Below are 21,150 nucleotides of genomic sequence, written 5' to 3'. Positions count from 1 at the left end.
ACTTCCACCAATTTCTAAAGGACCATCCCCTAGCCACCTGTCAGCTCTAGTGCCAACGTACCTTAGCAGAGAGGCTCACACTTCCAAAACTTTATCTGGACCCTGCCTCTACTTTGAATGGCAGCTTTCACAAGGTTCATTGTGAGTGGTCAGAGAAACAATCCTGATAATGAATCCTCCTCAATGTTTTATTACTGAACTTCTGGGAAGTCTGCATTGTCCCCTTTTCTACATCTGTAGACAAAACTTCTTACCGGGCTGGGGATATGGCCTAGTGGCAAGAGTGCTGGCCTCATATACATGAGGCCCTGGGTTTGATTCCCCAGCACCACATATACAAAAAATGGCCAGAAGTGGCGCTGTGGCTCAAGTGGCAGAGTGCTAGCCTTGAGCAAAAAGAAGCCAGGGACAGTGTTCAGGCCCTGAGTCCAAGCCCAAGGACTGGCAAAAAAAAAAAAAAAGAAAAGAAAACTTCTAACCTAGCATGTCCTCTGGTCCTCTCTCATTAAATCTAGGGTACATTTTAACAAGTGTTCTCCCCATTCCCAGGATTTCTGCCAACAGAAACGGCCTGCTCTTGTGTGCCTCAACTCCGATCCTCCCTTAGACTCCAGATGCCCAGCACACCACTTTCTAAAGAAACGTTGATTTTCTGAGCCTAATTCTAACTGGGTCCCAACTGCTCCACTGCATGCTCTGTGGTGCTTGAAATGGCCTCTGGAACAGCTAAAGTGAGTGTCTTCTTTCTGAGAACTGGAATGTGGGATGGTTGAGTGGGTGGTGGGGCCGTACCTCTCCAGCCCCCCTTCTATTCATCAGCCCAGTTCCTACCACTTATCCCACACCACTGTTTCTCTGCACCTCTAGGAAATGCCAAAGTCCAGTGAAACACACATAGATGAAGGTCTTTACTCTCGGCAGCTGTAAGTGTCGCCAGGGATGGGGTTGACCTGTGGGAGGAGGCACAGAGTTGGTCCTGACACAGAGGTCCCATTTATGCAGGTATGTACTGGGTCATGAGGCCATGAAGCATCTCCAGACATCCAACGTGCTGGTATCCGGCCTACGGGGCTTGGGTGTGGAAATTGCCAAAAATATCATCCTTGCAGGGGTCAAGGCTGTCACCCTGCATGACCAGGGCACTGCTGAGTGGGTTGACCTGTCCTCACAGGTACTTCTTTCTGTGATTCCCTTTCCCTTGCTTGCCAAAGCTGCAGCCTGTCACAAGAGCAGTTTTATCTCAGTTCTGCCTTTGGCTATCCTCAGTTCTACCTTCGAGAGGAGGACATCGGTAAAAACCGAGCTGAAGTATCAAAACCCCGACTTGCTGAACTCAACAGCTATGTGCCTGTCAGCACCTACACCGGGCCCCTGGTGAAAGACTTCCTTACTGGTTTTCAGGTATCACCTCCTTTAAAGAATTATAAATCAACTTCTCTCCCTCTCTATCGCAGTCTGTCTGATTCTCTGGTTCCTCTCTCTTACTGTCCCTCTTTCAAGCTCTCACTCCTTCTGGAATTGTCTCTCTCCCCTTGTAATTCAGTAGGCTCCCTACTACATGAGCCACATCCTCATTCATTTTGTCTGGCTCTTAAAGATTTGTCAGATGTGCTAGCACTATGTGGTGAGGATATAGAGGAAATTTGTCTTTGGGTTTGTCATTGGTGGCAGGGGAGGGTTCATACATTTTCCTAGACATGCACGTATGGGTCTATACATTGTGGTAATAGTCATGAGAAACGAGCTCTGTAGCCAAACTGCCGTGGTGTATAGTCTTGAGCTCTTGTAACCATGTGGCCCTGGTAATGTCCCTTAAACTTACTTCTGCCTGAATTTCCTGTCCATAGAACATGAAAATTATATGTCTTCCTTGTAGAGATTTTTTGAGGATTGATCTGAGGGTTCATTAAGTAGAATGCACAGAGGAATGCTTATCCTCTACCCTGTGGTGTCTGAGAGGGCTAATTCATGTTGGTGAACTGGGAGGGATATGGAGATAGAAATTTCCTCAAATGATGTCTGAAGAGGTTTTTGTGTTTTTTTTTAAGAAGTGGGAGACATAATGTGTATTGGGAGGTAGCCCCATGGTTGGACTAGAAATGTTCATCTCTTGTGGCCCAACAGGGTGGCAAGTGGGTGTTGGTATATAACTGCCAAAGTATTGTTCAGCTCTGTTGTTCTTCTTGACTGGTTTTGTGCAGGACTTTTTTTTTTTCATTTTTTACTGATGTTTCCATTATGGAAGAAGGCCGAGCAGGGAAAATCTGGGTGTTGTCCCTTCTTCTTTCTTTTTCCCTTTTCCTGTCACTCTTTAGTCTGTCATTCCCTCACCAGTAGTATCAGGTCCTCAGTTGGAGCAGGGAAAATCTGGGTGTTGATTTCCCTTTTTCTTCCTTTTTCCCTTTTCCTGTCACTCTTTAGTCTGTCACTCCCTCACCAGTATCAGGTTGTCAATTGGAGCCTATTGTCTTTACAGGTGGTGGTTCTCACCAACACTCCTCTAGAGTATCAGCTGCAGGTGGGTGAGATCTGTCATAACTGTGGAATCAAGCTGGTGGTGGCAGACACCCGGGGCCTGTTTGGGTGAGTGCCTGTTCCTCTTCCTTCTTCATACCATGCCATATCCCCAGCCTAAGAGCCTCCCACTGCCTTCTTCCTCCTCCATCCAACTTTTCAGTTCTGTCTGTTCACTCCTGCATGGCAGAGGAGCCACCTGATTCCTGCTGGTGATAGTCAAGTTTGTTTAGCATGTGTTCACTCTGCTTTGATGGGCCAGAGAGTGCCTTGTGCACTATCTCATGCTCTGTTCCTCTCTTCAGGCAACTCTTTGTGACTTTGGTGAGGAAATGATGCTGGTAGATTCCACTGGGAACAACCACTCAGTGCAATGGTTTCTATGGTCACCAAGGTAAGGAGGCATGCCCTGGGAGCTCTTGTAGACAGGTGCATAGTGACCACCTTTCCCGTCCACAGGCACTTTGAGTGTGTCTGCTTCTAAATGTTTCTCCTTTTCCGAGCAGGATAATCCTGGGGTTGTCACCTGTCTGGATGAATCTCGGCATGGATTTGAGAGTGGCGACTTTGTGTCCTTCACAGAAGTTCAGGGCATGAGTGAACTGAATGGCCTCCATCCCATAGAGATCACAGTGCTGGGTATGCTAGAGCTGTAGGGGTGAGAAATGGTTGCCCAGAACAGGGGAACCTTGTCCTTGGGTGTGGACAGTCCAAGAGGCCAAGAGAGAAGTGTTTCTGCAATCTGAAGTAGGACATAGAGATAGATCCTGGGAAATGGCCAGAAAAAGAGGTACAAACTCACACAGAATTTATGACCACTGGTGTTTTCATTCCTTCTTTTCTGTGTTTTAATTTTACCATATTTGCTTTAAAAATCAGTAAAGTGTGCCTTTGCTATGGACTTGGCAATCATTTGTCACTTTGTTGCTTTTCTTCTTTTTTTTTTTTTACTGAGACTAACACGGTCTTGGATAAGTGTTTTATAGAAGAAGGCTGAGCAGGCAGAATCTTGAGTATTGTAAAAAGACCTTACAACAAAGTGCCTCCATTTGGCACTTTATTGTTTGGTGTGAAAAAAATCAGTTTAAAAAAAAATTATTGTCACAGTAATGTACAAAGGGGTTACAGTTTCATATGTATGTAAGGCAGTGAGTACATATCTTACCAAACTTGTTACCCTCCTCCTCTGTTTTTCACCCACTTTCCCCTTCCCCAGATTCCATCCCACTCTCCCTTGAGTTGTACAGTTGGTTTACAGCTGTCTTGTAAGTATTGCTGTTGCATTGGTTCAGCTTTTACCCTTTCTCCCTCCATTTTGTTGTTCCCCCTCAATAGTTCTGATAAGCATACATACAATTCCCAGAATGCCAGCTTTCTCAGCAAAAGCATTTTACCCACACCCCAATTATTTTCATAGTTTTCTGTTTTGTGTTTACACAGATATACCTCTGAGAACATAGTCCTTTTGCTAGAACAATGCCTTTTAACTTTTGTCCTAGGTTGAGCCTTCTCATAATTATTTTAGATTTAATGCTTGTTAGATTGTTTTTATCTTGCCTCTCTTGCTTCTCTTTTTCTGCCTTTCTTTGTCATTTGTGTCATCCTGGAGTTTGAGTTCAGGGACCAGAGCATGCTGTGCAGTCAGTCACTTCCAGATTCATGTCCCCAGCGGGCCTGTTCTCTCTGTTTCTGAAGGAACTTTATTCTGGGTATAGAATTCCAGGATGTCCTTCATTGCTTTATTAAAGTCTTGCTAGGATTATGTTTGTTTTCTTACTTTGTTGTTCTGTAATGACAATTGTTGTTTTCTGTATCCCTCCTTCCCAGTATTGTGATTTTGGTGAGCCTCCTCCCCCCCCCCCCACCCGTGTGTTTTCTTTTCATTTGTCATCGATTGGTGCTTACTACCATGATTATTTCCTCTGTGGGCTTACATTTTTTATCTAGTTTGGATATATTTTTGTTTGGTTTTGTCTTTAAAGTACACAGCTTACTCTCTGGTACTACCGTGCATACTATCTTCCTAGCATACTGGTCATTTGTTGTAGGTTGCTTTCCTATTTGTTTTGGATGATTTGTTGTGTCAGAATTAATGTTGCAGTGGTTTAAATCTGCTAATCCCATTGAGTGGAGAAAAATATAAAAACAAGTAAACATATTTCATCTGTTTCAGGAAGCTATAGGAAATCATGTTAAGGTAGGAAGCAGACACGTGTTGGCCTACTATACCAGTTACAAAGAATGCAATGGTGACCAAATGAAAAGAATCTGAGATGGATGGTGCTTAAGTGTCCTCCAAAGCTTAATACGAGTAAAGAGCCTGATATATTTCATAGATGCACAGTGATGTGAATGTGGTGGTGCTGGGTTTTATTCTTTTACTACTTTTGAACTTTTTTCTTTTCTTGGTAATAATGGGGTTTTGAGGTTCATATCTGCCAGGCTTACGCACCAAGCCATGCCCCCAGCTCTTTGTGGGCTGGCTGTTTTTGACCTAGTGGCTTGCTTCCTGTACTTGGCTCCCTTCCTGACTTTAGTTCTGTGGTACTGAGTGCTCTGAACTCTTTGGTCTGTCTCTACCTGAGGGAGTTGGTTTGGCTCCCCCCCCCCTTCCTGTTTTCTCTGCCTCAGGAATAATATGGGATCAATTTCTGAACTCATCCCCTGTTTAGCATGTCAGGATTCTGAATCTTGGGCTTGTGTCACTATGCTTTGGTATTTAAGAGAGGTAAGTTGTTTTTGTATTGTAGTTGCCAAGGTGGAAAGATAACTAGTGTCTAGAAGAGGAAATTTGGGGTCCATTTTTTTCCTGTTGTTTGTAGTAATAAGCAAGGTGCCTGAGAGCCAGTGAGGTCTTGTCTGAGTCGGGCTAATCTGTTAAGTAATGTGTCTGGGTCTGATTGAAACCTTGGGATTCAAAGGGCTACTCTGGGATTTGGAGCTAATGAGAATTCAAGGACATGGGCTTCTGAGTTCAGCACTAGAGGTTGGTAAGGACACATGTCTATAGAATCTGAGTTGAGGGGAAACAGATGAGATCTGAGATACGGGCTAGGAAAGTCAATTCCTGACCTCAGGGTTTTGAGTTGTGTTTGCACAATTTGAGATAATGGAAGGTCACTGCCGTCATTTGTGAAGAGTCTCAATAGCTGGGCCATGGGAGCAAGGGGAAAAGCCCCTCTGGTTCTGAGCCCAAGGTCTGAGGGGTGACATAAAGTCAGAATGGAGAGGGAAGAAGCTTGAACCCAGAAGATCCTCACAGGGTCTCGGTGGGTGTTAGCCTAGATCCGAGGCAGAGGGGGGAGTGGTTATTCATTTCTATCCTTATTTTTGGTGATAATGGAGTTTTGATGCAGGGTCTGATAGCTTGATTGGCAGTCTACCACTTGAACCATGTCCCCAGCCCCTTTGCCTTCTTTTTGTGTGTGTTGGTTGATTTGAGGATTTGACACAGCATCCCACTGAATAGGCCAAGTGGCCTTGAACTCACTATATACTCTTGTCTCAGCCTCCTGAGTGCTAGCACTGCTATTAAAAGGCTTGCATTCAGGTAGGAGATGGTTTGAAATGTCTTGAACTTCAGAGGTTGACCCAGAGAACTTCCTTGTGTCAGGTAGGACAAAATGGCCCCTGTTGGTTAATTCTTGTCTTGAAGTTGCCTGTGATTTTGTGAGGGGAGGAGGGACACTGCATGGTCTGACCAGTTTTCTGTTCATATTTTATTATTCTCCAGGTCCTTACACCTTTAGTATCTGTGATACCTCCAACTTCTCTGACTATATTTGTGGAGGCATTGTCAGTCAAGTCAAAGTATCTCAGAAGATTACTTTTGTGAGTATGGGGATGTGAGGATTGGAAGGCAAGCTGGTGTTTTAGGCATTTGCAGTTGTTTTGTTTTTACACTTCCGGCTTTGATATTTCACTTTTCCCAGAAATCCTTTGGAGCTTCACTGGCAGAGCCAGACTTTGTGATAACAGACTTTGCTAAATATTCTCGCCCTGCTCAGTTGCATGTTGGCTTCCAGGCACTCCATCAGTTCTGTGCTCAACACAGCAGGGCACCTCGGCCTCACAATGAGGTAAGTGGGTGGGTTGGGTGGGTGGGTGAGCCAGCCAGGGTGCCTGGCTTGAAACTCTTGTTACGCTCATGCTTCTCTCTGTGTTTCCTCCCCATGATAATGTGATGGGTTCTCCCTTGGTTTTCCTGGCCCACCAGGAAGATGCAGCAGAACTGGTAGCCCTAGCACAAGCTGTGAATGCTGAAGCCCCACCATCAGTCCAGCAGGAAAATCTGGATGAAGACCTCATCCGGAAGTTGTCCTATGTAGCTGCTGGGGATTTGGCACCCATGAATGCCTTCATTGGAGGCCTGGCTGCCCAGGAGGTCATGAAGGTCAGTGTGGTGGGGAAGGGCACGGCCTGATGGGATCCAGGTGTCGTCCTGACTCTACCCCTTGTGGTCTGCCTGTGTCTGTCCTTCTGACTGCGCCGTCTTCCCTCTCAGGCCTGTTCTGGAAAATTCATGCCCATCAGGCAGTGGCTATATTTTGATGCCCTTGAATGTCTGCCTGAGGACAAAGTAGCCTTCATGGAAGACAGGTGTCTGCCGGTATGTCAGTGAGAGGCAGTATGATGGGAGGGAACGTCTCTGTGGAAGCTTCTAACTAAACTAACTTGACTGTTTTCACCTGAACCAGCACCAGAACCGATATGATGGACAAGTGGCTGTATTTGGGTCAGATCTACAAGAGAAGCTGGGCAAGCAGAAGTACTTCCTGGTGAATGATGCTGTTGGACCCTCAGTACCTTCATCTCTCCTGAACCCTGACCACCCATTCATTCTTTCTGGGCTTTCGTCCTGATTCTTGGGGTTTTCATTATAGTCTGATGGATCACATGGTTTTTTTTGTGTGTACACTGAGAAAAAGCCTAACATCCTTTTGTTTCCCCTGTCTGATGCCTCCTCTCTCAGGGAACCAGAGGTTTTTATGGTCCTTGGACCTGCAGTTGTACCACTTGGCCCTCCTCTTACCTTCTGGGAACATCTGTGGTGGAAGAGAAGAGTAGTGGGAGGCTTTACGTTGCCTTCACTCATTCTGACTATACTCTTATTACTTCACTACTTTCCAGGTGGGTGCAGGTGCTCTTGGCTGTGAGCTACTCAAGAACTTTGCCATGATTGGGCTAGGCTGTGGGGAAGATGGGCAAATCACAGTTACAGACATGGACACCATTGAGAAGTCCAATCTGAACCGACAGTTTCTCTTCCGTCCCTGGGATGTTACGGTGAGTGATGATACAGTGGGGTTCTCTAGTTCTCCTTTTCTTTTTTTTTTTTTTTTTTTTGGCCAGTCCTGGGGCTTGGACTCTGGGCCTGAGCACTGTCCCTGGCTTCTTTTTTGCTCAAGGCTAGCACTCTGCCACTTGAGCCACAGCGCTACTTCTGGCCATTTTCCGTATATGTGGTGCTGGGGAATCGAACCCAGGGCCTCATGTATATGAGGCAGGCACTCTTGCCACTAGGCCATATCCCCAGCCCCTAGTTCTCCTTTTCTTGTTTCCCATCCTTTTGCCTATATAAAAAGTTTTCTTTTTTTTTTCGACCCTTACCCCATTTCTTTTCCTCAGCCTTACAGCCTTTAATTAGGCAGATGTTTAGTGAATGCTTTTCAGTGTTGTTTGATTTGTCACTTTCCACAAATCCTTTCCTTACTACCTGCGTTCTTTGATTCTTGCACAGTGGAAATGTAGGAGTATGGGACAAGTCTGTCCCATTTTCTAGGCATTTTCTAGGAAATCATGTAGTCTGTAACTCACAGTGCGTCCACATGATGATAGCAATGTCATGTAGGTTGGCAGGTCAACTGGCTCAAACGTGTGTCATTCAAGCTAGTGGGAGGCAGAGATCGGACGTTGGTTTGAGGCCAGCCAGGGTAAAAAGTTAGTGACACTCTTACCGACACTCTTACCTCAGAGTAAGCCTGACGTGGTGGGTATTTAAAGGTTTGAGTACAGATAGGAGCATGGTGTGGTCCAGGCCTGGCCTCAGTACCTTTTGTGAAATGTAACTAAAGCAAACAGGACTTAGGGTTTGCCTCACATGCTGTACCTGCTTCATGCAGGTTCCATGTTCAAACTCGAGTACCACCAAGACACAACAGCCCAAAGATAGTGAGTGCCTTCTCATCCAAATTCCATTTGTCAACTGGAAGAAAATTACAAGAAGTCTCCTACAATTCAGTGAAATAGAATTTTTCCAAATGACTGTGCTAATTTTTATTTCCATCGTTTAGTTCTATAAGGGCGTTCCCCATTGTGCCATTTACTTGCATGCAATGAATCTTGTCTACACTGATTTCCTTTATCACATCCTCTGTCTCCTCCACTCCTCAAACAAAAAGTTTTAAGGAGTTTCACTCTTCTATTTCCCTAAGTGCTGCATAAGTGCACAAGACTTCCTTTTGATCATGTTCATCCTCATTTACCAAATCCCTTTGATGTCCTACTTTCCAGTAGATTCCACCCCAAGAGGTTTGTTTTCCTTTCTTTTTATTGTAAAGGGCATCTCAGTTGTTGTACCAAGGGGTTCACTGTCTTATTTTTATATGATACATTTTAACCCGAGTAATTCTCTCCATTGCCTTCTCACTTCCTACCTCTATACTCCTGTTGGTCAGCAGCCTCTTTCATTAAGATGTTTCTGATCTTTATATATATTGGCACTGCCTTTTGAAATTTATTTAGATCCCCCTCTGCTCCCCATTCATTATCCTCTCCATTCCCTCCTTACCTTTCTTTATCCTGATACTGTCCCAGAGTTAGAATCATGTCATCTCTGTGTGTGCTTCTGTATGTTACTTTGTTTTACATGCTGCGTTTGGTCTTTCTATTTAAATGTTTCATTTGGGCAAGAAGGAGTATCCGACAAAAGCACTTTCTGAGCCATGTGCTGGTAGCCCATTCCTGCAGTCATCGCTGTGCAGTAGGCTGAACTCTGATGATCACATGTCAAAGCCAGCCTGAGCAGGGAACTTGGTGTGATCCTGTCTCCAGTTAGCCATCAAATAGCCCAAACATGAGCGGTGGCTCTAGTAGTAGAGTGCTAAGCCTTAAGCAGTAAAGTTCAGGGATGACAGCATGTATCCCATTCATGCCCAACAACCAGCATGCACACGCATACACAGGTACACACATAAAATTGCTTCCTGAAGTTGTCCTAAACTTGTTTGACTGCTGCAATAGAAAAATATGATGACCAGGTACAAACTCATTGCTGGATTCCAACAAGTAGAGAAGCTTAGTAAGAAACAAAACCGAGCAGTTGGAGGTGCCGTGGAGGGTGCTGCTGTGCAGTGTGGACAGGGAGGCTGCTTGGGGAAATGCGTTTGCTCAAAGACCGGGATGTAAAAGAATAAGAGAACACTTGAGGGAAGAGGTTACTCCAAATGTGGGTGGGAACCAGTGAACATTTTTGATAAGAGGAAGATGATTTGGATTCTGAAAGGATTCTGCTTGTCCCAACATTGCCACTTTGGTTTTCTTTGGGTGAACATATTGCAACTCTGGGTGTGAGTGACATTAACTAAACTGGAAACGTGAGGTAGTTGGTGCAGTGAGTCAGATCCATTGATTCTTAAATTATGCAAACAATTTTCTTTCCCTCTCCCCTCCTGCTGACTTATTCATAGCTGCAGTCTTCTGACCTTGTCTTAGGGGTTGAACCCCATCTCTTCTTACTCAGGAGTCTGCTAAACTTGGAACCAGCATTAGGTAAATCTGTCCTCAGAATTAAATGTGTAAGTGGCTACATGGGAAACATCTCTGTTCCCCTGTTGCCACCCAGAAACTAAAGTCTGACACAGCTGCAGCAGCAGTGCGCCAAATTAATCCCCTCATCAGAGTGATAAGCCATCAGAACCATGTGGGCCCTGACACAGAGCATGTCTATGATGATGATTTCTTCCAAAACCTGGATGGTGTGGCCAATGCTCTGGACAATGTGGATGCTCGTAAGTTTGGTGGTTGGTGGGTGAGGATGAGGGCAAAGATGTGAAAGAAGGCATTGGGGATTGATTATCTTCCTTCTCAACCAAATGTTCCTTTTGTTTGTATGCCATGCTTCCTGTCTTCTCTCTGAAGGCTTATACATGGACCGCCGCTGTGTGTACTATCGTAAGCCTCTGTTGGAATCTGGTACTCTGGGCACCAAAGGCAACGTGCAGGTGGTCATCCCCTACCTGACTGAATCTTACAGCTCTAGCCAGGACCCACCTGAGAAGTCTGTCCCTATTTGTACACTGAAGAATTTTCCCAATGCTATTGAGCACACCCTACAGGTAAAACAAACTTAGGAGTGGAAGTGGAATTGGTAGACAGGTTGATGAAGTCCTTATCATCAAACCCTTTGTCTCTTAGGTGTAACATACCCAATAGAGTATGAGTCTTACTGTCCTCACTTCTGAGATTGCACTAGCAGCCTAAAACTTTAGAAATTATTTAGTTTTTGTTTGTTTTTGAGTGGTACTGGGGCTTGATCTGTGTGATAAGAGGTTGACATTTTTACGCCTCCTCGTGATGTATCTCCAGTGTGCCCCCCCATTTTTTTATTTTGTAAATAAGTAAGGGATATAATTGGTTGCATATCTGAAACTTGTGGGAATCTTTTTTAAATTTTATTTTATTTTGCCACTCCTGGGGCTTCAACTCTGGGCCTGGGCTCTGTCCCTGAGCCTGTCTGTTTGAGGCTAGCGTTCTGCCACTTGAGCCACAGCACAACTTTACGGCTTTTTCTGAATAGTTCATTGGAGATAAGAGTCTCAGGCTGTCTTTGAACGGTGATCCTCAGATCTCCGCCTCCTGAGTAGGATTACAGGTGTGACCACTAGTCCTCTGCTTGAAAATTGAGAATGCCTCTATGCATGTAATAGTGTTTAACTAAAAATGAATTTCTGAACATTTTCTCGCTTTTTGATGGTCCTGGACTTTGAACTGGCCACTTTGTACTTCTGAGGCATGTGTTGAACTGCACTTCCGCAGTCTCTCTTGCTCTGCTTAGTTTTGAGGCAGGGTCTTGGTCTTTTCTCCCCAGCATGAGCCTGAGCATGACTTTATACTTTTCTGTCTTAGCTGGATGGTCACAAAATGCCATCACATCCAGATATTTGTGGAGATGGGGGTCATGAAAGTATTATGCTTATGCCAGCTGCCAATCTCATCCTCACAAATGGCTGATATTGTGGTACCTGGATCACTTGTATTGTTTATAAGATTTCTTTTAAGTACATATTTAGATTTCTCTAACTGTTGCTGAAAATGTACTCAGCAGCTGGTCTGTCATCCCCTTTCTGTATGTGTAGTGCACATATGTAACTGTGTGTAACATGCAGGTGGACCAATGTTCCATATTTGCTGTTGCAAATATGTTACTTTTAAAAGAGACGGAGCCAGGTTGTTTCCTAGCATGCCTGCTGAAGTCACAAAGGTAGGTAGTGTGCGGAGAACTGGAATTGAGCCTGAATATCTCGAGGTTGCCAGCATAAGTGATTGTGTAAGTCTCAGAGACCTTCTAAACCAAGCTCTCCATCCTGTCTTGCACAGAACCGAGGCAATGCAAGAGTAGATCATAGCTTTGTTTTCCCTTTTTTCATTGAGACTTTTGAATGCTTTCATACGTAAACACTGGTGCAAGTTAAGGTAATTTTTTTTGTTTCTTTTTTTTTTTTTTTATAGTTTAAGGTAAAATAACAAGGGAAATTTTGGGACCCTGTTTGGGAGGCTTTTGTGACCTCCCACCCAGAAGTCCTGTGTGCTTTTCCTCCTAGCCTTGTTCCCTGATGCTCTTTCTGATACCTATGGAAACTCCTATGTTGTCTGCCAGTGTGCTACATAATTCTGTTTGCTCTGTCAACAGTGGGCTCGGGATGAGTTTGAAGGACTCTTCAAGAAGCCGGCAGAAATTGTCAACCGTTACCTCATGTACGTACGTCCTCATAGCTCTCCTCCTCATCCCTGACACACTCAGCAGTAGCCATTTTTATACTGTCTTTAACCCCTTCCAGCCTCCCTACCTTTTTAGAAGGTGCCTGTTATTGTCACTTACATATACATTCATACATGTGTATATACAGACACATCTACACATCAAATTGATGTGTGTATATGTTTATCTGTATGTATATATACACATATACCGACATGTGTATCTGTGGGTATATATATATGTGTCTTTTTGGTTGTGTGTGTGTGTACACATTAATTCTGTTTGCCATATGTCACCCCTTCTTTTCATACTCTTTCTGCCTCCTTGGTTCCCCTGTCAATCAGTCCCTGTTGTATACTCAAGTCTCATTATTAGTTGTAGTAATAGTCATTAAAACAACCCCAGCATTAATGTTTTACTATTTTAGGTCTGTTACTTTCATTCTTTTTTTTTAATGACCAGATAGAATTATATACCCCGATTTCCTTTATTTGCTTATCTATTGCTGGCAGATAGGCTAATGAACTATAGCTTGGCTGTGCTGAACTCATAACATTGCTGTGCTGAACAGCAGTATGCATGTATCTCTCTGGTACTTTAGCTTACACTTACTCAAGAGTGGTGTGTCAGGCAGGGTTATATGTGGTAGTTCTGTCTTTAGGTGGTGTGTGCATTTGCATGTGTGTGTGAGCTGGTACTAAGATTTGAACTCAAGGCCTGCTCTTCTACTCTTGCTCTTCTACTCTTCTACTATGGCTACATACACTTCTGCTGGTCCATGAACATAGTGTGTCTTTCCTATCATGTCTTCAGTTCCTTTCTTCTTGGAGTTTTCTAGTTTTTGTTGTGAATGTCTTTTACCTCCTTGGTCAAGTTGATTTCTAGTGTTTGCTTGTTTTTTTGTTTCCTCCGAGGCTATTGTGAGAACTGTTGTCCTGATTTCTTTCTCAGCCTGGTTTTCTTTCAGTGTGTATAAATGCGGCTGATTTTTTGTATGTTGATTTTGTTGCAATTGTGGTGGAAGTGTTTATGAGATATAGGAGTTTTGATTTGGCAGCCACTGTAGGAACTCTTGGTATATAGGATCATATCTGTACACAGGGGTGACTTGACTTCTTTCCTTCCTATTTCTGTTTCCGTTATATATTTCTCTCTCCTTGTTGCTGTGGCAAAGAATTCAGGCACTTACTGGAAGAGAGGAGGTAATAAATATCTTGTTCCACTCTTGGGTGTAGAGGAAGTGGTTTCAGTAACTGCTTCAGTGTAGAAGGTTGTTGGCTGTAGGATTATCAGATAATGACATGCAGGTATGTTCCTCCTATCCCTACTTTCTTTAGAGGTCATATTGTGAAATAGTGTTAAATTTTGCCAAAGGCTTTTTTTTTTCTGCAAGAATGGATAAGATGGTGTGACCTGTGCCCATTTTTCTGTGTTCTGTTTATTTGTTAGTATTATGTAAATTGATGGTGCATGTTTTGAACAATCCTTAGATTCCTGGGATGATTTCCCAAATAGGTCATGGGATATTGATCTTGTCAATGTGTTTGTTTTGCACGTATTTATTGAGAATGTTACTGTGTCTGTTTTTGTCAGAGAACACGGTCTTGTACTCTTGTCTGGTTTTATAGTCAGGAGAATACTAGACTCATTTAATCCATCGGTTAGCATTTCTTCCTTTTGTAGTTTATGGAGGAACATTGGCACTAAAGAATTGGCATTACAGGACAGACATTCTGAATGAATGAATGTCTGCGTCCCATTCCATGGGGGTGGGTCAAGACTGGAATTAGTTGGAAAAAGTGTTTTCTACCCCTGGGCCTGTTGAGAAATCTTATATTTGCTTTTTTTACATTCCTGATAGGGACCCCAAGTTTGTGGAGCAGACGCTGCGTCTGGCCGGGAACCAGCCTTTGGAAGTGTTGGAGATTGTGCAGCGCAGCTTGGTGCTGCAGTTTCCCCACAGCTGGTCTGACTGTGTGACATGGGCGTACCACCACTGGCATGCCCAGTATTCTGACAACATCCAGCAGTTGCTATATAACTTCCCTCCTGACCAGGTACGGTATGTTTCTTGGTTTCTTTGTTACAACCATTTCCTGGAAAGAGGAAGTTTAACCTAGGATTTCAACAAGTTTTCTTCCAGGCTGTCATGTTGACAACCTCCCCAAGTCAGTGATTGTTTTTTAAGCCAGTGCTTTCTGTAAACATCCATTTTTTTCTCTGTTTGCTCAAATAGGGCTGTGCCTCCCCTTTCCCTCATTTCCAGTGCATGTTAGGATGGGCTTGGGTCATCATGCCTGATGACTAGGGCTGTACCTGTTATAGTTGAGATATTTTTGAGTTAAAGAGAACAGTTAATGTTTGTAGGTTCAAGTCTCAGCTGCATTTCAACCGAGGGCTCTGCAGCACCATATCCAGATATATCTAGTGATGATTGTTGATATCAGAGGACGTTTGTCAGAATTAATTTCCATCTGTTAAGATTAACAAGTCTACATGTTTAACAAGCTGTGTGTTTGACCCAGTATGAAGTGCTAGAAATAGTGAGTTTGGATGTCCAAGGAGCCAGATGACCAGTCAGGATTCCTAGAGTCTTCTCTGAGCTAAGAAACAAAAACCAGCAACCCTTCCCCCTCCCCCCCCAACACACAACTTTGTATTCTCACAGCTTTCAAGCTCAGGAGCACTGTTCTGGTCCGGGCCCAAACGCTGTCCTCATCCACTCATCTTTGATGTGAACAATGTAAGTCTCCTCAAAGGTGGGGTCGCCAAGTACCTAGTGGCAGTTGGATGGGTGAGAAGTGGGCCGAGATTGCATACCCTAGACCCTTTCTTATGCTCACTCTTCTTCCTCTTCCAGGCCTTGCATCTGGACTATGTGATGGCTGCTGCCAACCTGTTTGCCCAGATGTATGGACTGACCGGGTCTCAGGACCGTGCTGCTGTGGCCACACTCCTGCAATCCCTTCAGGCCCCCAAGTTTACCCCCAAGTCTGGCATCAAGATCCATGTTTCTGACCAGGAGCTGCAAAGCACTAGTGTTTCTGTTGGTGAGAGTGTTTGGACATGTGTCTGGAAGTCATTACTCACCTGTTACTCATCTAAGCTTCCTCAGTAGCCTCTGCCAGTGGTCATGTTCTGTGACGTAGTGGCCAAGATTTACTCATGCATCCTATTAAGCCTCCTCTTGCTTCTATATAAAGTAAGGATCGAGGTTTGGTTGAGGTAAACACTCACTGCTTATTCTTCTACTGTAAGATTGCAAGAGAACTGAAACTCTAACCATTTGTTTTTGAGTTGAAGGCTGACTCAAACCTAGGATCCTCTCCAGCCTTAATAGTGCCAAGTGCTGGACTTAAAATCATGAATGCACCCATCTGGCATGTTATTTCCTATTTATACTGGCATTGGCTTCCTTAAGTCTCCTTTCTTGTGTTTCTCCTTGACTTTGTTTTCAAGAAAGGAAAGGAAGATTATTTCTGCCAGAGACCTTTTGCCTGATACTTTTTTTAGTACCTTTGCTCGCTCTGTGTCCTGTCTCTCTATCTGCATATCTACTTCAAATTTGCCCCTTTGTATACTTTGCACATGCTAATGTCCTCCATTTAATTGTTCAACACTATATTCCTCTTTCTCCATCATTATGTATCAGGCTGGCCCCTCCTTTCCTGTCTTCTTTGCCTTTCTTACCTCTTGTGCTTATCTGTCATACTTTCCACGTGTCCTTTTCCAAATATCTGGTCCCAACATGCCTTCCTGTGTTACTTCAATATGTACATCTACCTTACGTGTTTCCTTTTGTACATACATTGTTGGGTAAACAAGCTGTGCTCTTTTTCCACTCTTAGCTTTCTCCTCAGAAATTTTCCCATGTATCCCATTCCAGTGTTTCACTTACATTTTCTTTGAATTTGCGTGAAATTCTCTTTCACATTCCATGATCTCCCATCTCAATTTTGACTTTTCCCAAGTCTTGTTACATCCCTCTGTTAACTTCTCCTTCAAGATCTTCCATCCCATTTTTCTCTTGTTTATGGTCTTTCTGATAGTTTCCTTATTCTGTATTCTTTCTTGCAGTCAAAACACCTAGGATTTACCATCTTATTAATAAGTGTTTGTATTCACCAATGTTAAACATATTAACATTTTCTATGCAACATATCTCTTTACTTTTTCTCATCTTACAGAGTGGAAACTGCCTACCCATTAAACAATTTCTGACATATTCCCCTTCTCACAGTCCCTGGCAACTTGCTTCTGCTTTCTCTGTCAGTTCCATTAATCTACATATGTCACGTAAGTGAAATTGTACAGGGTTTTTCCTTGGTGTATCTTGTTTATTTCATGTAGCAAGGTGTAGCCCCATTTGTGCCTAGACAGATGCCAAGATACACACTCCCTACTGACATTGTCCATGCCATTATTCTTGGTCTAAGAAGTTCCTTCTCTGGTAAGGCTGAGTGTAGTATTCTACTATGTGTATACAGTCTATTTAATGTGCTAGTGAGTACGCTGATTTTCTCCTCTTGGCAGCTGTGAATAATGTCACATACTTTTATCATCTCTGTTCCACAGAGCCCTCCAGTAAAGTTAGCATCTGTTTGTGATTCTGACAACTAAACTACCTCTTGCTGTTCTTTTGGTTGGGTGGTTTTCTCTCTCACCTTCCCTTTGTTCTGTTCCAGAATGTCTTTGTCTTTTTCAAATTTTTTATATGCCTGAATACCTGCTACACCCTGGATTCTCACTTCTACCTCAGACACTTGCTTGGTTCTGACAGCGCTGATGCTATTTCCCTTCCATTCCACAGATGATGTCCACCTGGAAAAGCTCATGGCGACCCTTCCAAGTCCAGTTATGCTCCCTGGATTCAAGATGTACCCTATTGACTTTGAAAAGGTGCTGGGCGAGGGGTCTTGGAATGAGCCAGGAGGATTGTTAAATGCTGGGCTTTCCCCCACTCCCACAAGAATTTGGGCCTGCGGTGAAGCCTAGTTGTTCAGTGTGTTTGCATGTAATCAGGGTGGGAGATAGTTGTCTTCCCAAGAGAAGTCTTTTTCTCCTCTGACTTTCCCACTGGCCAACAGGATGATGACAGTAACTTCCATATGGATTTCATTTTGGCTGCATCCAACCTCCGAGCAGAGAACTATGACATTTCCCCAGCAGACCGACATAAGGTGAAGGCAGTTCAGATCCCCTCCTGCCAAGCTTGGGTTTCCCACATTTGGTGCCTCCCACAGACCCTGTCCTCTCATGGTTCACCATGATCTCTGCTTGTCTTCTTTCTCACACAAAGAGCAAGCTGATTGCAGGGAAGATCATCCCCGCCATTGCAACCACCACAGCAGCTATAGTTGGCCTTGTATGTTTAGAGTTGTACAAGGTGGTCCAGGGACACCAACAGCTTGAGTCGTATAAGAACAGTTTCATCAACTTGGCCCTGCCCTTCTTCAGCTTCTCTGCACCCCTTCCTCCGCCACATCACCAGGTAGGAATCCTGTCATTCTGGAAACTCCCCTTGTTACCTATCATTCTAGAAGTCTACTGTTGCCTCGCACAGATTGAGAGAGTTACTTCAGTTAACCACTTCTAGGCCTGAGGATCAGATGTGAGGCATTATGTAAATCTGTACTTAGATGTGTTGTGTATCCAAGTTCATTAGTCATACCCTGCCTTAGACACCCTTACGGTGAGAAAGTAAGTCTGTGACTGTTATCTTCGCAAAAGAAGGAAGTTCATTGTCATTGTACTTTGAAGAAACTAAGTGAGAAGGGAATGCAGGTGGCAGGTGAGTGAAAGAGATGATGAGGACTTGGATGTTTTACCTTGCTGGTTGCTGTAGGAACTTCTATTTGGTTGTAATAAGATGTCAAGGTAACAAACAGTACAAGAAATGTATCCAAGGCCTAACGTATGAAACTGTAACCTCTCTGTACATCAGTTTTATAATAAAAACATAAAAAAGGGAAAAAAATGTGAAAACAAGAACATTTTGGAGGAGAGAAGGGTGTGCTTGATCCAACAGTAAGAGGCTAGGGCCACTTAGGGTAACCTCTTGTCACATCTGTTTGTCTCTAAGTACTATGAACACGAGTGGACTTTGTGGGATCGCTTTGAGGTACAAGGCATGCAGCCTAATGGTGAGGAGATGACCCTGAAGCAGTTCCTAGAGTACTTTAAGGTAAGGCTCCATTCCCCTCTGTATATCACCCCTGGGGTAGTGTTTGTGCACTGTCCATCTCACTGAAATCATTGTTCCCCTTCCTCTCCCTCTCCCCAGAGGGAGCACAGATTGGAGATTACCATGCTATCGCAGGGTGTGTCTATGCTGTATTCCATGTTTATGCCAGCTACCAAGATTAAGGAACGTCTGAATCAGCGGTGAGTTTCTGTATGGGCATGGAGGAAGAGGCCTTGTGGCCTATCCTCAGCTCCCAGCTGCACCACTAAACATCCACTGTCTTCTTGTCTCCATCTGTCCTTCCTTTAAAAAAATTTCCCCCCTCTGGCCTTCTGCTATCTGACTCAGGATGACAGAGATTGTGAGCTCTGTTTCGAAGCAAGACCTGGGCCACCACGTACGGACCCTGGTACTTGAGCTGTGTTGCAATAACCAGAGTGGAGAGGACATCGAGGTCCCTTACGTACGATACATCCTACGATGATCTATCCAGAACCCTACCAGTCTACTTGTGATAGAAGCTGATCCCAGCCAGGCCCTCATGTCTTCTTTCTAAGAGCTCTTTTCAATACAGCTTTCTGCTTGTTCAGAACTGGGAATCTTAATAAACAGTTATCTCGCTGCAGTGTGTCCTTTTTGGGGTCTTGTCCTTGGTATGTATAGAAAGTACTTTGTAAGCTATGGTGACAGTTGACCCCAAAGTTCTGGTCCCACGCCAGTGGCATGGAAATTGTCCCAAGTCAAAGGAGTAAATATGACTGTGCCTGGGATACAGTAGCTTTTCTTCTTGCCCTTCTTGCTGGAAAATAATAGATATCAACAAGGTTATTGGGCAGTCCCCACCCTCTCGGGAAGAGCAGAGATTCTACATTTTGCTTACCTGAATTTGAATTAATTACCTGTAGAGACAGGATAGTAATTTGCATTTCCTAATTCCTTTGTTTATCCTCCATCTTTGGGGTGGGGGGGGGGAAAGGAACATGAGGACTGGAGGAAGGAGGAATGAGTTCAGTGCAGAGCGCTTACTCGGCAGTTGACACGTGGTGTATGTTTGCACGCACATTTGCAGTAGTTGTGTTGTATACTTCTAGTTTCTTCAAATCTCTCTACCTAGGAAGGCTTACCCCTGTCACCTCATTTTGTGCATGGAACCTGGACAGACCTTTAAGTCTTTGTTGAAATGAGAGGTACCACTGCCCTCACATACACTCTGTAATGGTAAACGTACTGTTTGGGCACACATGTTGAAACAAGGCACCTTCCTCAGCCATATTCTGTTCCTCCCCTGTGTATAAGATTGCTTCCTACCTTCCAGAGCGTCAGCCTGAGGAAGGTCATGGGAAGCATAACTAGCATATAGCAAGGCAACCACCCCTTTATTTACAACATTTTTTAAAGTAAGCAATAGGTATGATTGTCTTTACATCTCAAATACTTAAAAGGAAATCAACCTAAAATTGGGTCTGCCCACATTTGGGAACTCAGGTGAGTATCTCACTTGAAGAAAGTTTTGTTGCTGCTGCTGTTTTCCTCAGTGCTGGCCATGTTAACGCTGAGGCTGTGGCCCCAGGTACAGCATTTTTGGTACATAGAGATGAGTCTTAGGGACTTGACTTCCCAGCTGGCTTTGAAACATGATCCTTAGATCTCAGCTTCCTGAGTAGCTGGAATTTCAGGCCTGAGACTAGCTAGGGTGGTACAATAGACTGATGGATCCCTGCACCCAGGACAGGATGGAGGGATTTATATACCAAACTAGGCAAATAAGGGTCAGAGCCAACCAACCGGGTGCCCACTGTTTCTCACAACATGTGTGTGCCAGTTTCATTTAGGAACAATCTGCTTGTCAGTGGCTGGCTCTCCATGATGGAGAATCTCAATGACTTTGTCTTAATAGTGCTTGGGGTACATGACAGGATCTGTGGTGGGCAAAATGGCTGCACCCATGCCAAACTGTACTACTGCACCCTGACATATGATCAAAGTTTGCCAGGCATAGAAAAAAACAGTGAAATATAAGTAAATTTTTAAAAAGAAAGCATCTTTTTACTGTACAAACCAGATTTGACCAAGGTGATAAGTCCTACAGGGCTGTTCCATTAAAATTAAAGCAAAGCTTACAGTTGTGTTTCGCATATTCGGGATATTATAGGTTTGAACACATTGGCGATTCACACACCTTTTTAAAGACCCCCCTCAGGGATTCAGGAAGATGCTAAGAATTTTGTCTTCCCACATTCAAAACATTTACAGTGACGTTCTCCATTCAAAATGATTTCTGAAAACCTTATTCCTAGATTTATACTTCTGGTTTGACTGACCATGATGCAATTAAACTTACACATACTCCCATATATACACATTAAATAAACATTGCACAGTGTTTCCTCACATCCTACACATCCTACTTGATATGAAGGTGCTCTCCACTGGCTCTCATCTTGTGAGTTGTATATTAAGTGCTTTCTAATTT

General features: G+C 43.8%; 1 protein-coding gene across 1 annotated transcript; it reads left to right on the top strand.

Moving 5' to 3' along the window:
* Nucleotides 1-870: 870 nt before the first annotated feature.
* On the top strand, nucleotides 871-19,161 carry LOC125344559 (ubiquitin-like modifier-activating enzyme 1). Its single transcript, XM_048337049.1, is given in 25 exon segments — nucleotides 871-923; nucleotides 1,003-1,171; nucleotides 1,267-1,401; nucleotides 2,477-2,587; nucleotides 2,820-2,868; nucleotides 2,871-2,908; nucleotides 3,021-3,153; nucleotides 6,248-6,345; nucleotides 6,447-6,593; nucleotides 6,731-6,907; nucleotides 7,019-7,123; nucleotides 7,212-7,292; nucleotides 7,645-7,800; nucleotides 10,358-10,523; nucleotides 10,654-10,850; nucleotides 12,425-12,489; nucleotides 14,355-14,550; nucleotides 15,162-15,236; nucleotides 15,354-15,543; nucleotides 17,304-17,392; nucleotides 17,581-17,673; nucleotides 17,793-17,984; nucleotides 18,576-18,677; nucleotides 18,777-18,877; nucleotides 19,026-19,161. Coding segments are annotated over 25 exon segments (3,054 nt in total).
* The last annotated feature ends 1,989 nt before the right edge of the window (nucleotides 19,162-21,150 follow it).

The sequence above is a fragment of the Perognathus longimembris genome, unplaced genomic scaffold (genome assembly GCF_023159225.1).
Source record: "Perognathus longimembris pacificus isolate PPM17 unplaced genomic scaffold, ASM2315922v1 HiC_scaffold_155, whole genome shotgun sequence".
Lineage (NCBI taxonomy): Eukaryota > Metazoa > Chordata > Mammalia > Rodentia > Heteromyidae > Perognathus > Perognathus longimembris.
Note: the sequence above shows the minus strand (reverse complement) of the source record. Positions and strands in the feature narration are given on the sequence as shown.